This window comes from Struthio camelus, chromosome 3 (assembly GCF_040807025.1).
Source record: "Struthio camelus isolate bStrCam1 chromosome 3, bStrCam1.hap1, whole genome shotgun sequence".
NCBI classification, from domain to species: domain Eukaryota; kingdom Metazoa; phylum Chordata; class Aves; order Struthioniformes; family Struthionidae; genus Struthio; species Struthio camelus.
The window spans coordinates 69935548-69951600 of NC_090944.1; the positions used below are offsets into that span (position 1 = coordinate 69935548).

The window sequence follows — 16053 nt, forward strand, 5'->3', positions numbered from 1 at the left end:
AATCAACAGACGGAAAAGAAATTTTAAAAATAGTTTTTCTGTATACTCTGAAAAAGAGAGAAAGCATTTAATTTTGCAAGATAGAAGACTATATAAAAAGAATATGAACAGTGCAAACAGCGTTCACAAAGTGAACATGTGCAGCGTTGTGCTTTTAAGCCAGTTTTACTGAAATTTGCCTCCAGCTAAGAATAGCAAGAGCATCACCATAAACTACAGCCATTCAAACCAAGCTTACTATACTCTATCCACCTATCAGGCTTCCTTGAACCAAGTTATTTGGAGAGAGAAAGAAAGAGCTTATGCGTAAGGATTAAGGGGGACTAACATGGGCGACCCCGTTGTTAGTATTTATTACAGGCCACCCGATCAAGAAGTAGATTAGGCCTTCTATAGACAGCTGGAAGTAGCCTCACCTTCGCAGGCCCTGGTCCTCATGGCGAACTTTATCTGCTGGAAGGACAACACAGTAGACCACCACAAGCAATCCAGGAGGTTCCTGGAGAGCACCGATGACAACTTCCTGATATAGGTTACAAAGGAGCCAATGAGGAGAGCTGCTTCACTGGACCTTGTACTAACAAACAAAGAAAGGCTGGTTAGAGACATGAAGGTCAGGGGCAGCCTTGGCTGCAGTGACCACAAGATGGTGGAGTTCAGGATCCTGCGAGGAGGAAACAGGGCAAAAAGCAGGGTCACAATCCTGGACTTCAGGAGAACAGACTTTAGCCTCTCCAGGGTCCTGCTTGGAAGAACTCCATGGAAGAGGGTCCTAAAAGGAAGAAGGGTCCAAGAAAGGGGGTTGATATGCAAGGATCACTTCCTCCAAACTCAAGAACAGTGCAAGAAGCGAAGCTAAGGGGGCAGGAGACCTACAGGGATGAACAAGGCGCTGAGACACTTCAGCCTGCAGAAGAGAAGAAGACTGAGGGGGGATCTGATCACTGTGTATAAGTATCTGAAGGGAAGATGTCAAGAGCGTGAGGCCAGACTCTTCTCAGTGGTGCCCAGCGACAGGACGAGAGACAACAGGCACAAGCTGAAGTTCCATCTGCACATGAGGAAAAATTTCTTTACTGTGAGGGTGCCAGAGCACGGGAACAGGTTGCCAAGAGAGGTTGTGGAGGCTCCATCCTTGGAGATATTCAAACCTATCTAGACACAATCCTGGGCAATGTGCTCTAGGGCACTCTGCATGAGCAGAAGGGGTTGGACTAGACAATCTTTAAAGGACCCTTCCAACCTCAGCCGTTCTGTGGAAAATGGAATGCACTATTACAAACATAAATCTTAAATAAATTATATCTGAATAGGCACTTCCACAAATTTAAAGTGGCATTAGCTCAAGCATTAAACACTTGTCTAAATTAAGTTCAAGAAAGACTTTTAGTACCAAATAAGAACATGCAAGGTTAAAGTACTTTATTGTTTGTTCAGCCTGAAGCTAATGCACATTAATTTAAATGACAAACTTCTCTTTGTTAAGCCCTGAGAATGTTTTAAAATTTCCATAAATAGGTATATCCATTTACGAGTCACTGTGAAATCACTATTAAAGTTCTTAAGAAAATACTGACATCCTGCCAGTCACTAGAGATGACTGGAAGCTGAATGCAGAATTAGCAAAGGGGTAAGTTGAGGAGGAGAAACGTTCATTCTTCTGTGCTATAAAGATAGGATGATACTTCACCTGAGTGTTTACAAATCGAGAACATTCATAGTTTCTGGTGGTAAAAAAAAAAAAAAAAAAAAAAAAAAAAAAAATCAATGCTATATCTCTGCTCTGTTTTATTACTCCTTCTCCTTGCCAAGCCTGAACTTCCTTGTAATCCTTTTGATATTCACTCTTAAACTAGGGTCTTTGTAAACCTCATTGCTTTTCTTTTTCCTCCTGATTCATCCTTCTCATTTTCTAGTCCAGCACTCTCACCTACGAATCATTCTCTTTTTCACTGTCTCAGAAAATAGGTTCTCCCAGTTCTCCACATTTCCTGGGTTCTGGCCAAAATATTATCATCCTTATTCCCTTCCCTCAAGATTCCCAGAAGTACAGGCATTATCACACACACTCTCCATTACCCATCAATTGTTTCATTTATGCAATTCAGGGTATCAACACTTTAAACCTAAGTAGAATGAAGGATATACAGGTGTACTATGGCACAATCACTCACTCCAAGCCCTGCTTCCCAGCACTGTTATTTGACATATCATCCCTAAAGTGACAGGGGAAGAAGGACCAGTGAACTGGTCTAATGAACAGCTCCCTCCCAACTGCCTTCAGAGCATGCAATCAGGAGTCCCAGAGATGAACCACCACATTATCACCACCATCATTTTAATTAAAATGTTTATAAACTATTGAGTCTTTACCCTACAGCTGGTGCATCACCTATTTTTTTTTAAAAAAACTCGATGCTGGATTGAAAGTTTACATTACATTCATACGCCAAAAAAGTGCCAACATCAAGGAAAGAAGTTTGGCATCAGGATATGATGCTAAATATCTGATCTGGTCTTCCATTTTTTCAGAGGACTTAAAATTCAGATCTGACTGTTGGGGGGAGGCAGTACATGGGGGAACTTTTTATTTGAAACACATGAATGGGTTTTAAGACAAAAAAAAACATTTTAAAGTGTATTAAGTGTTTTAAAATTAGGGCTATTCAAATGGCTCATACCATTTGGCCCTTGGAAATTTTATCAAACCTACATTCAAGATTACAGCTAGCTGGCGTTTTCCAGATTTTGTAAGAACTCCCGTACTGTATCACCTTCTCGGTCTCCTGGGAAACAGTGATAGGGCACAGTGGCAGCCCCCAGACATAAGAATAGCAAAGACCACTGGCAAACCAAACAAAGCAAGAGAGCAGCTCTCGATAAAAATTAAATGAGTAACCCTGGATATTATCCAGTCTACTAGGGAATTTCTGCCAGGTAAGTAGTGCGGGCATATTTTGGGAGAGGGGACAAGGTGCAAATTAAACCCCCTTAACAGCTACCTGTTCTCAATACGCTAACGTAAGACACTTGTATAACACTAGTAAGTGCACATCTGTACTTGCCAGCTGCAGCAGATGACCTCTAATTTTGTGCAAGACCACCCTGGCTTCCCCAGACAGCTTCACTCACTTCAACAATGCTGCATGTAGCCACAGAAATCTATTTCAGCTTAGCCAAACATAAGATGGACACTGTTATTGCACTTTATTTAAATTGCCTCCTGCAAGAGCAAGTATTTTTAACTAGAAAAAATGCTAATGTGATTATACTTTATTGTCACATTACAAAGGAGGGGAAAAAGACTCAGCAAGTTGGGAAACTAAGCAAGGGTAACTATATCAAAACAATAACTGGTGACATATTTGTTACTAAATAACTTGCACACTTAAAAAAAAAGCATTAGCTACCATTGTCTTTAACTATGGCATAATGCAAGTTTTCCAGTGAAAGTTTCCAGTGTAGAGCTCTTGCAGCTAAGTCTATTTATTTTTATAATACAATCTCTTTATTTAAAGATAAAAATAAATTCAATAGAATTGACTTGGGAATTGCCCTTCAGTATCTCAAAACTCATGTTACAAGGTAATATTGTTAAAGTAACTTGTCTTTTTCAAATGACACAATCTCAGCATTTGCTCACCAAAAGCTGACAGTTTGTTTCATATTCGTGAAACTGTGGAGAGACAAAAAGAAGAACAGATCAAGTTCAGGACTGTGCTTCAGTCTTGAAAATTTGTCTTAATTTTTTTCAGTTTGTCAAAACAAACATCTGGCTTTTATGCTAAAAAAAAAAAAAACTTAAAAAAAACCATAACATGGTTATTGCAGAGGACCTATTGCGGTCTGCAAAATATTCACTATCTGCAATGAGAAGTCATCAAGTCAGATCCCAAATTGTGCCTATAGGGCTGGAAATTAGAAAACACATTTCTAAGAATGATAGATCTATTTGATATGGAACCAAATAGAAAAACAATCAAGTAAACATTGTAGTTGCTTGAGAAAGATAAATATTTAATTTAGCCCTTGGTACAACTTCAGTTTTGTAGGGGAAAAAAATCTTTGTATTTCCTCATAAAATGTGACTACAGTTCATTTGCACTCGCTCTGATTGATAAGAAGGTAAGATACTGAATGCATCACCAGCCACAAAGTTGGGGCAAAATTTTTTGCCTTCCTATTGCTTCGTGTTTCTCTCATATCCCTTCAGATTCAGCTTTAGATTTTCTAACTGCTGTTAAGAACTGTTTATGGAAAAGAGAAAATACACAAAAACCAAGAGGGTAGGGGGAGAAAGAAACAGGAGCCTACCACTTGCCTGTTTCACAAGCAGTGGTGAAGGGTTATCTGGAGAGTTTTAAGAAGATCCAAGGACAGAGTTTCTTGTGAATTAAATAATTTGTTCAGTTGCAAAGTGGAATAGAGACTATAGCATTTGTTAGTGTTCCCTAAGTAGTTCCTCTTAGTAGAAAGAAACTAAGGCAAAATCTTTTGCAGTTTGAATATCAACACCCTAACAGTGGCTTCTCTGGCAAATGAACAAAGCGCTTATTTGAGGGCATAGACTCAAAGAGGGCAAGATAGACTATTTGGGACTGAAACAGATATTAAGCAGAAAATTATATTCTTTAGAGGTAATTCAACTATGCAAACAGGTTTCTTTTTACCACCTATCCATTATCTATCCATAAGCCTCTAGACCATATACCTTCAAGGAAGAAAAGTAATGCCACTTAGTTTTTTTCCAGTAGGTCTCAATACAGGAGAATTCTAACTTATCAAAATACTTTTTTTGCAATTGCAGTTTTTTGGGTTTTTTTTTTTTTAAACTCAAAAACAGATTCAAGGTAAGACTGTAGATGAAAAGTGTATTTATACTGAGAAAAATCTTCATTGAAAACTGAATTGCACACATTAAGCCAGTAGACTATAAAATTCAATAGCTGAAGCAGTGGCACAATTTTGTTTTTTTTCAACCTAATGTTCATCTAGACCTCAGTTAGGAAAAAAAAAACACTACTCTGAGTTTGTCCCATGGTTACATAACTGCAGATTCAGCAATAAGAACAGCAGGTTTGCAATAATGACAGCAAAAGGACAGATTCCCCATCTGCAGTTCACCATAATGCATGCTATGGTAATATTTGAGATGGGAACTCTCGCTAGAGCATCAGAACTACCAGGAAGACATTCAAACACCTCTACTTTTTTTCCTGAAGAAGTAACAGTCAGTATAAGAATAGTGGTAAATTTTGTAATCTTCTTTCATTATCGTCAAGTGTTTTTAGCTGTCACACCTGAGCAGGTTTTATAGCCCAGCCTGGGTGGCAGGCAACTTGAACCATCGCTGCCCAGAAGCAAGTTGTCTAGAGAAAATAATCAAGACAAGGAAAGCAGACAGCTGACATTAGGCTACAGAAATGGGCTATTGCTTGAACTTAACGCTCACTCTTGTATCCTTTAGTCTCTTTACAAGTTTGTGAACATCCAGAACCGGATGAAAACTGCATAGTAAATCGTGCCAAGAGGTTTCATCCATTTATATATGTCCATTTCTCATGGCTGCAGCAAGATATAGGATTATAAAAGTGGTAAATTCTGTAATACTGGTTTTCTGCCAAAAGAAAGTATTACACATTCGCATTCATACACATTAGAAACCTGGCTGATATTCATGATGTGGGGACAAAAGCATACAGTGACTTCATAAGAATCATTTTTAGTACCACGCTTCTCAACCACTTTCAATAGAAAGACTAATTAATCTTTTTAGACAAACACTACCCCTAAAAGGCTGTATGTATTGTTGCCATAATGGTGTTCATTTACAGTTAAATATTGATTAGGATAAAAGGCTTTTACATTCATTTATGATTCTGATTCCCTCCCTTTATCCGCTTCCATGCGAGGAAACACAGTTTATAATCATTTTGTGGACTACCTGCTGGTGTCATTTAGGTCATAAGTTGAGTAAAAAAATAATTCCAGTGGACATACCTGAAGAAAAATTTTAACATATAAGACAAAATAAAAAACAAAATACAGCCTTCCCACCCACCTCCTCTCCCAAGAAAGATGAGATCAAATGGAAACTTATGAAATAAGGCTTAAATTTAGACTGGACAGGGGTTTCTTTTGGTGTGGAAACAAAATGAAAATCATATTGAGAGGCTTTATTTATTCTCAGGTGGATAAAGCAGGGCACAAGATTCCGGACAGTAAACAGGAGAAACTAAAATCTCTGAAGACAGGCAGGAGCTACTACAGCTAGAACAGAGAGCAGCCTCTTATCAGCAAATGTACTAAACCTAACTACTACCTGGAAAAAAAGAATAGAAAAATATTAGTAAAAAATTCTCTAAAGCAATGACTTTTGTCACACTTTGCACTCAGTAACACTTTGGCTTTTGAAAAACACATTTGAGAAGCTCTTTTTATCAAAACATCCAAAATCAGAATTAACTAGTTGATAGATCAGGATGCTACCAATCTAAGATCAAACACAAGCAGCTGGGCTTGAAAAGCAAAGTCTTGCTTAATGTCTGTCAACAAGCAAGAAAAAGTGATTCAAACAACTTAGAAGCAAAAACAAATCCGAACCTTGACCAATTGTAGTTACATTTTCTCCTAATATCACTTTTTTTCCCCTCTTCCTGTTGCCATTCTTTCATTTTGTTCCACTTTTTTCATTTAGTGGAAGTTTTCTTTTTGAAGTTGTATAAGTCCAAATCAGTAGTTTGCCAAATTTTCATCTCATTCGCTCCCGTTAACTTTTATTTATAATTGCTTCTGTCCTTTTTAAAAATATCCTAGCCTAAAATTAAGGGGGGCAGAAACAGAAATGAAAAACGAGTGAATTAGAAACTCAGAACAGGGGTTAATCAAGAACAGAACTCCTACAGACCCTCCTAATTCACTGATAGCCTCCCATCACATACATCATGAAGAAATAAAACAAAGTAGGATTTCCCTGCCCATCACTGCAAAGCAATACCACTATTAGCCAAGGAAAGGAATGTCTATTTGTGATTCCTTCGCTCTTCCAGATATGCTTGGTAAAAATGTTGAAAAATAGTTCAATGAAATATTTCTTCCTTAAGAGCTGCTAAATAAATAAAAAATATAAAGGGAAAGGATTGCAATTGGAAATGAGCTATCATAGCCATTCATTTCATACATTTGTATAAACATATGAATTTGTATAAATATATTCTAGGCCCCGCCAATTTAAAAAACTATTCATCCACCTCCTACGACTACTTCCTTTTATCTTTACAGAAAAATAGCTCTTCACTGCTGTAGGCTAATTGCACCATCTGTTTAGCTCCAGTACAGTAACACTAAGACATAGCACATTAACTCCTCAACTTTCCCACGTGGAACTGCCTTGTGTTGCCTTCACACTCCTTCAGACTCCCAAAGACACAGGCTGGGCAGAGGGAATTATCTGTATTCCCGCTGCACATTATTTGTATTTCCTCTCCCTCCACTACAGCTCTGCTGCCAAACTTCACATGGGTTTAAGCAACCTGACAATTTCCCTCCACCTCACCTCGGCACAACAGTGCCAGTTGTCTGGATCAGCAATGAAAAGCATCAATCATGCACCCATACACAAAAGAGGAGGAAGAGTCTACGCAAGTTTTCACCACTTGTCATATCGAGTAAGCTGACTCCCTCCACAGCGGTCAAAGAGATCACTGAATCTAAAGCTGGGGCCTTGCTTGGGAACAAAAGATGCACGGCCTTGAGTTAAAGCAGTATTTCTCCAACTTCTGGAGCAAAAGACCCCCCCCACCCCCCACCCCTTCCGCATATCTGAAGCAAACACATCCCATCCCATCCACCAGGTCTACATACAGCTCACACCCTGCAAGTGCTCCCCAGAGAGGGAGACACCGGGTGTGCATCACATACACCAGCACACATCTTCACAAGAGCCATAACCTCCCATCTTCCTCTTCATTCCCTCGACCCCTCCTTCCCCTCCCCACCTTGAAATAAGCCAAAACATTTAAAGAATGGTGCTACTTCAAAATATGCTATCTAAGTTATTCCTAATTAGAAATAAGACAGGAATTTTGGGGTGTGAACCACCACAGGTTCAACCACTGGTCCGAGGCAGACAATGCACTGCACTGCCTTGCCCAGTCTCAGCAGCATGGGTTCAAGAGTTTGCACATTGCCACTGGAGACTATCACTCCCTACTCTCTCCTACAGCTGTTGGGGGAATCAGCTCATTTAACCTCTTCCTATCCTTTCTTTTTTCAGATAAAATTACTTAGCTGGCAGAGATTCGCTATGGAATCTGTTATCCCAGCTGATTTGGACGAGTGGGGTGAAGGCTGAACACATGGACAGCGGAGGGAGAAGATGCGAGAGGGCGGTCATCCCCGGTAGGCAGCAGCTACAAAAGCAGCCACCAAAGCTGCAGCCAGAAGAGAGCATTTGTCTGTATCCTTCTGATTCTAATAAATGTTCTTCCACAGCCCTAAAGGTTAGAAAACTTATATTTAACCTTGAATGCATCTGGATTCTTTGTATTTGCCTCCTCCCTTGTAGAAGCATTTCCACGTTTGTAGGAAAACACCGCTACAAAGGCGCATTCCAGTTGAGAATTTTTAATTGGAAAAATACTACTTGCAACTGATGACCTTTTAAGGTTACACCAAAGGTGAAAAGAAAAATCCTTAGACATTTAACGTAACTTTGCATTGCTCAGATGCATAGTTTTATTGACAGTCATTTATGGATTCCTCTCTCTGCTACATGTCACAGTTTTAGAAAGAAAGTAATGCGGGGGAAGCTCAAAAGGGGAGAGCCAGAAATAAGAGAACACTTGATCTTACTGAGACTGCTTGAGAGGATATTTGCATTTATCTACAGAGCAGCAAAGCCCTGAGTCACAGAGACCAAGCAGGAAGCAAACAGGGATGCAGAGAAGTCAGGGGCGAGGCAAAGGTGAAGTGAGATCAACTGTGTTTGACATCTCTGCCCTAAGGTCTCATCAAAAGTGAGCATCCTATATATTACAGAGGCAGAGATGGGGTGAAACAAACCCAAACAAATACTATATGTATTCCTTACTAGTCTTCTTGTAGCTTTGCTCACCATTTCTTACACAGAAAGTAAGTATGCAGCTAATCTTAATGCTGCATACAGAAATCAGAAATGTTTTCAGTAATATATTTCCCTTTTAAATAGTTTTTACAGGAGAAACAAGAAAAACGTCTAGTGGCAAACTACTTCAATCAAGTATTTGTAAGTACAGTAATGTTAAATGCTTGAGAATGCAACATATGGCTGAAAATACCCAGACTGCATCCCACTATTTGGAAGTCCTTTACACAAGCCCAGCTTGTGCAGAAAACACTAATATAGCCACAGCTCAGTGAAACTACTTGAGAAATGGGCTGGCTCAGATTCAGCATCTGGGGCTCCTCGTCATTTAAGGTCAGGGAGCGCACCAGACAAGACACTTTGTGTGGCACAGTACTTGTTTCCATTCTCTGAGGCACTTTCCGACCACGGAGATAAAAACGTAAGACCAAGCGTTCAGTACTGTACCAGCTCTATCTGCTCTTTCAGCTAATGGAAAAGTACCCAACGTCAACACTAGCCTGAACAGGGGATGGTTTCACACAACGATAGCTGTCATTAACCTGCTCCCTTCCCGCTCACGGTCGACAGCAAGCTAGGGTAAGTCACTAGGTAACTTTATTAACTAGGTAATCCATTAACTTGAATTGAAGGACAGAAAGTATATTATTTGTAGCTATCAGTTTTGAAGGGACGTTTATTAGAATCTTCTCATTTTCAAGGTTACTTTGATACAGAGAGCTTGAAAAGTTTGCTCCGTGATCCCTAACTGAGAAATGATAAATGTTGCCAAAACAAATGTTTGATGATGTAAAAGAAATTCTACTAACCAGCCTCATATTTTCCTCTTACCTCATTCTCTAACAAATAACTTTATACTTAACATGTAAATGTAAAGAAAACATTTACATTTTACTAGTAAAATAACATTTCTATATGCTTATGAGACAGGTTCCTGCAACAATCAATCAGTTTTTCGTATATGTACCACCTATCTGTTCACAAAAACAGTCAACATAGATCACTTGTATACCAACATACAGTTGGTACAAACCAAGAACCTCAACATTGGTAATTCTTAAAAAACAAACAAACAACACCCCCCACACTCCACACACAAAAACAAAAAGCACAAGTCTTCCCCTCTCCCCTCCAAGAACATTCTCATTCAGATGTAAATGAGCCAAGGCAGCTTCGTTTTCCCATAAACTGTAGCTCATTAAAGCACAAACAAAACTAGCTTTGGTTTTACACGAACAAAGGTATTTATGGCTTGACGAGAAACAAATTGAGAAAAACCCCACTGCAAACGCACAATCTAATTAAATGCCTTCTGTTATACATAGCATGAAAACTACTACCACTGCTTTTTGTGCCTATAAAACCAGTCTTCCTTCTAACTGTTATCTACCTCCTGTTGCTCAAGCGTAGAAAAACGCTGGCATTCACCCTCCATGAGTTCCTGTAGACTTTATACCGCTATGTACTGTCATTCTGGTGTTAGCTTTCAAAGAGGTACATCTATACCTCAAACAGATAGGGTAACAATGCTGACCGTTTCCCTCCACCCAAGAGCAAAGTCAGACTTTTGAAAGATGACTGACTCCCTTGAAACATTTAGCAGAGTCATCCAGTCTGATTACGCAAGTACACATGGAAGGCAAAGCACCTATTTAGTATTCCACAATCTCCTTTGCAAAGCGTATGATACCATAGTATCAGATACAGCCCTATCTTGCATGTTTTAATTTTGAAAGCCAGCATCCATTAAGATTTGAAATGATTTCAAACAGAACTCCAAAAACAATAAATATTTCAACAGTACATGAAGACAGTGAAGTATTAAAGTCTCTCAGTGAACCAGAAAATGGAAAAATACTCTGCAATCAAAACAGCACTAGTCTTGTTGCTTTTTCAAGATCCTACACATAAAGTAAAATTCTAAACAATTCAACAGCAAGATTTCATTCAGCATCTTTCTGCTATTACATCACTGAGTCTTTCAATAAGACTCCTTTCACAAATGGGTACAAAAAGTCACTGTAGTGTTCAAGGCAGAATGCAGCAGTACACTTTCCAACTTCAAGAGTCCTTTAGCAGAATTCAAACATCTATTATCATTAAAAAAAAACCTAACCACTTCTCGTACCGGGAAAATACCAGATTAGATTCAGATTAGTTACTAGTCAGAACATTTGGTAAAGAACGAAATTAAAACAAGGCAGGAGACACTTGCCATAGAATTGATTGCGGACCATTAGAGAGAGCAAAGAACACAAGTTACATCAGTAATGAAATCCAATTTGTTCTCCAAGATTAGGCTAGGCTAGGCTTCTAGAGTGGAAAAGAAAAAAAAAATCCTCTAAACTTTTGCTACTGGCAGCAGTGTCATATTCTCAAGTATTAAAAGGCCTTCTGAAAAAAGAAAAGAAGAAAATCTGACCTTTATTACAGTAAAGTCAAATGTATGTGTCCGAACAAAACTGATTTGGTAACTTGACTAGAATAAATCTAATCTAGAACACTTCCTGGCTCAGAAAGGGAGGGAAGGGCACCTAAGCAGAGCATAGACTTTCCCAAGAAACAAACACAGTCAAAATCATCCTCCAGTAATCTGATGGAAAAATAACATGACAAGTGTGACAAAAACATGCGAATTTACGCTGCAGAAGCAAACCCTTACATGAAATACATTCCAGATCCAAGGCTGATTTAAGTCACCTTCTGAGAAGTCTGAATTTACATCACAGGTGTAGCTGCATCAAGACATTACAGTACTGAGTTTTTCCACACACATTACAGGTTCCTCATGAGACTGAATTTTGTAAAGCCATATACTGCCCCCTCCTACTATCACCACCACATCTTTCTTTACACCTTGCATTTTCTAACATACGAGGGAGCAGCATCTGTAGAGCTCCTGTAGAGCTAGCTTATACATACAAACAAGCTGATCAGATAAAAGACTGACTACAGACATCTAGAAATAGCGTGCATTAACGATCACTTCGATTTGTACAACATAGCCAAAAAACAACATATTGTATGCTAAAAGCCTCCCACATCTGAATATCGTGTACAAGAGGACAGCTATAAGAATCTTTCTTCTGACACTATTTCAATAATCCTACACGTATAACTATCTCACATAAATTCATATAGCTTTTCTGCATTCACTGTCAAAACATCCCAAGGAACTTCAGAGCTGCATTATCCTGATTAGTTTCCATCTTACAAATCTTCTCCAACTGTTTCCTCAGAGGATCACAGACGCAGCGCAGTTTGGTATTCGATTGTGCAAGTGGCCCACTGTTCTGAAATCGATATTTTCAAATACCCCCCACTTTGCAGCAGAAATAACAGGGGGTGCTGCTGCTCCCCCCTACGCAGAACCAGACACAGCGAGCTCGCTGCCACGGCTTCCTCTCATTCCCTGCTCTTGCTGCTCCCCAGTAGCTCCTCTTCAGCCACATGCTACATTACAAGGAAAAAACAGTCCCCTGCTGCTTCTGAGCCTGCTCCCTTGACTATCCATTAAATCCTTTTCAACCTAACTCAGTAAGAGCTAAGGTTGTTTCACATTTACCACAGCATACACTGAGTACACAGTTGCTACAGTCACTGGCGTGTTTCACGTTCATGCCGTACCTTATCCTGCGACAACTTGTTCAAATACCTGTACCTTTAGTTATACAGGAAGTTTAGAAGAAAAAAAAAAAGTACTGCTAAGAAGGAGGGAGACGAAAAACATTAATTTGGCACTAATTTTCTTTACTCTAGAGCTACGCAAGGTGTAGCAGAACCCACACTGCTCTGACCCACCCTAACAGCTAGCAAAAACACGCAGAGCACCGTGCATGGCAGGTGCTGCCCTCGCCCACAACAGCTCTTCTCAGACCTTCACACTGCAAACGGCGGGTAGAGGAACAAGCTTTACACTTTTTTTTTATGGAAGACTTCCCGGTGAGAAAAATGTGGCCGACTTGCATTTCTCTCATGCCTAAATACTGAAAGTATTCCAAATCAGAACAATCAAAACCCTCCAAAATATAAATCACCTTGTATGATTAAACAGATGGGACATAACCTAATCTAATTATATACAGTAATTGCCAGAAGGACACTCAAACATCAAATGTAATTTCAGGACACAATCCTCTCTTTCATCCTACCTTTTCTCTCTCTCTCTTTTTTTTTTTTTTATTATAACTAAGCTTGTAAACATCTAGGATTTTTATCTGAATTGGCCTTTACCTCTTCCAAAATGACATCAAAATGAAGTAACACTGTATCTGTGTATGCTTCCACTGTTTGCGATGTCTAAAGTCCTGTAATAACTTTTGTTTTGCCCAAGTATTACTTCAGCTGTTACAGTAAGTGAGCCAGATTATTTAAAAATTTTGAAAAATCTGATTCTAAGAGCCCAAATTTATCCCACAAACTCTCCAATCCACATTTTGGCCCAATAAGCTCTTCTGTGTATTAAGTCAGCTCGATAAAAAGAATAAAAATCAATGCTCTTAGAGCTTGTTTTTAAATATTTAGAACTAGATCCTGATCTCATTGACTTCGGTTCATTTGTTCTGATTCTACATTTGGTATCTCCATGATACCAATGTGGCTCCTAAAGATAAGGGGATGAAAGAGCGCAAAGAAAGAGGAAATTTACACTGCATGATTTTTCTGTCTGTGAGTTCAGGCTAGTCCTTCTTCACTCTTTAAATATATATAGAGATATAGATATATTTCCTAACTGCATTCTGCTTGGCATTTTTTGACAGCATATATTATTAATTATGTCTCCCTCTTAACCTGGAAAATAAGAAACTAGAGGAAAATAATCTAGCTTTTAATAATTTACAGTAGGTGGCTTGCGAAAAAAAACTAAGGTATTCAAACAAAACTGTTTTAATCTATAACATAAGTTTACTATAAGGTTGGACACAGCTTTAGCCACTAGCATCCAAACAGTTTTGTTTATGCAAGCAGTATTTGTAATTGTGATTTGACATTCCCAATCATGAGCGTGACAGTGAAATTCATTCCTTTGTTCCTTAAGATCTAAAGCAACATGGGAACAAGGAGAGGAAAGTTCCATGTGTGATCTGGATAATTCAGTCACTCTTTGTGCATTCATCCTTTCATTTTTCTGCAAGGGTACATAAATTTGGATTAATCAAGTCAGCATCTTGCATCATCTCATTTTCCATATATCATCCAACAGAGTCATGTGTTAATGACTTTTGGACTACTGAACCAGAACCACTTAAGAAGCTGTGATCTTGAAGTGAAAAGCCTGATATCCCATTACCTATATCACAAGAAATAAGGTTTTCATGAAATTTACTGTAAGCAAACTTCACAGAAAATTAAATTCGCAACAGGTTTGTCAACTTCCTTTGTCTTTTGTCCATTGAAATATTAATCTCAAATTTATACAGGGTAGCTTTCTACTGTCTTTTTACTTCCAGGATTACCAGAAAGCTTGTTTCTGAAAAGCGTGATAACATCCAAAGCAAGAGGGCAAGCATCCTCATATTCACATGTATTTATTACTGAAATTAAACGTCCCAAACCTCTTGCAACAGTTTTACAAAGAAACTGCAAAATGCAGGCAAGAAAAAGTAGCTTCATTAACAGTTAGCCAGGTTTTCTTAGCAATCCTACACAAGCAAATAACCAGCTGTCAAGCTAAGCATCACACAGGCATTCTCCTTGGAAACTATATGGCAAAACTGAAATAACTACAGCCCATACAAGAAAGAGATTCCACCTCCAAATGTGTTCCCAGACTATGCATCTTATTCTTCAAACAGTTTCCTGATTTCACTGAACTCGTCAGCAAGCTGAAATGTAATCAAAGGATTTTAGACAATATGTTGTGAACACCTCTACAGTGTACTCACAAACTATGAATAAAAAACGTGAAAATCCCTATATTCATCACTTCCAATTTCCAATATTTATTCACTCTGAGCACAAAAAAAACCCAAATGGGAATGACATAGGTTAACATTGGCTATAGACCAGAATAATTTCATTATCCATTTTATCAAAGAATATCAATAGTTTCCTTTTTTAGCTTCTATCTGAGATCACAACTTAAATTCTTATTAATCTGAGAGACTGAGGAAAAATATCAGCATTTACAACTATCCTACATACTCTTACTGGTATATAAATAACTGATAACGGCATCTCTACCTTGAAGAGGTCTGCAACCACTCAGTCAAGTACATCCTAGTTTATCAAATCTTTCTAACTAAGCAAACAAAACTAGCAATTAGGTTATCCACCAGCATATCTTCTAATGTATTAGTTGCTAAATTTGAATAAAGGGAAAATAACATTGACAGCTAATCAAGCCTCTCGAGATCTATATACACAGCTCTGCTGAAGCCAACAAGCAGGTAGTATCACTAAAAAGGTGGTCCCTGTCCTTACGCTCTCTTCCTTCCACCAGCGTCATGGAGATGACTGGGCAGGACACACAGCAATAACCTCCCCTTTTGGCAGCAATACACAATACATGCAAACAACAAATTTTCATGACTTTAAGAACAGAATGCATTATTCAGACATCTTCTCCAAAAAGACCACTATTTCCCTAGCAAACTTCCTACTCCCACAAAACCATCTACTATCACGTGAAACTGATACTGGGTGGCTGTTGTTGTAAAGCAAAGAGGAAAGATCTGTTTACAGACAGCTGAAATCTTTCCTTCTGTAGCCATATAGGCTCACTTCTGTTCAGTGGGCCTTATTCACCGGGAGAAAAACACATGTCATATATGGGCAAGTATACACTAGTATAATCTTCCAGAAGATAATCACTGAAAGTAGATGCATCCTCAGTAAATTTTGGAGAGGAAGGTGATGCAACTTCAACATACTTCTACACATTCTAGATCTAAGTTGTAGACTACCCATCCCATCTGTATCACTGGCCC

General features: G+C 38.7%; 1 protein-coding gene across 17 annotated transcripts in view; it reads right to left on the reverse strand.

Annotated features, from left to right (window-relative positions):
* The window catches only part of PTPRK (protein tyrosine phosphatase receptor type K), a 412420-nt gene that overhangs the window by 357452 nt on the left and 38915 nt on the right, over positions 1-16053 (reverse strand). The window contains exon 1 of one of the 17 annotated variants that reach the window (XM_068938239.1): positions 417-453. The exons of the other annotated variants lie outside the window; for them this stretch is intronic. Coding sequence (XP_068794340.1) covers positions 417-438 — 22 coding nt within the window. The 5' untranslated portion in view covers positions 439-453. Of the gene's footprint in view, positions 1-416; positions 454-16053 lie in introns of those variants that run through there. 17 annotated transcript variants of the gene reach the window in all.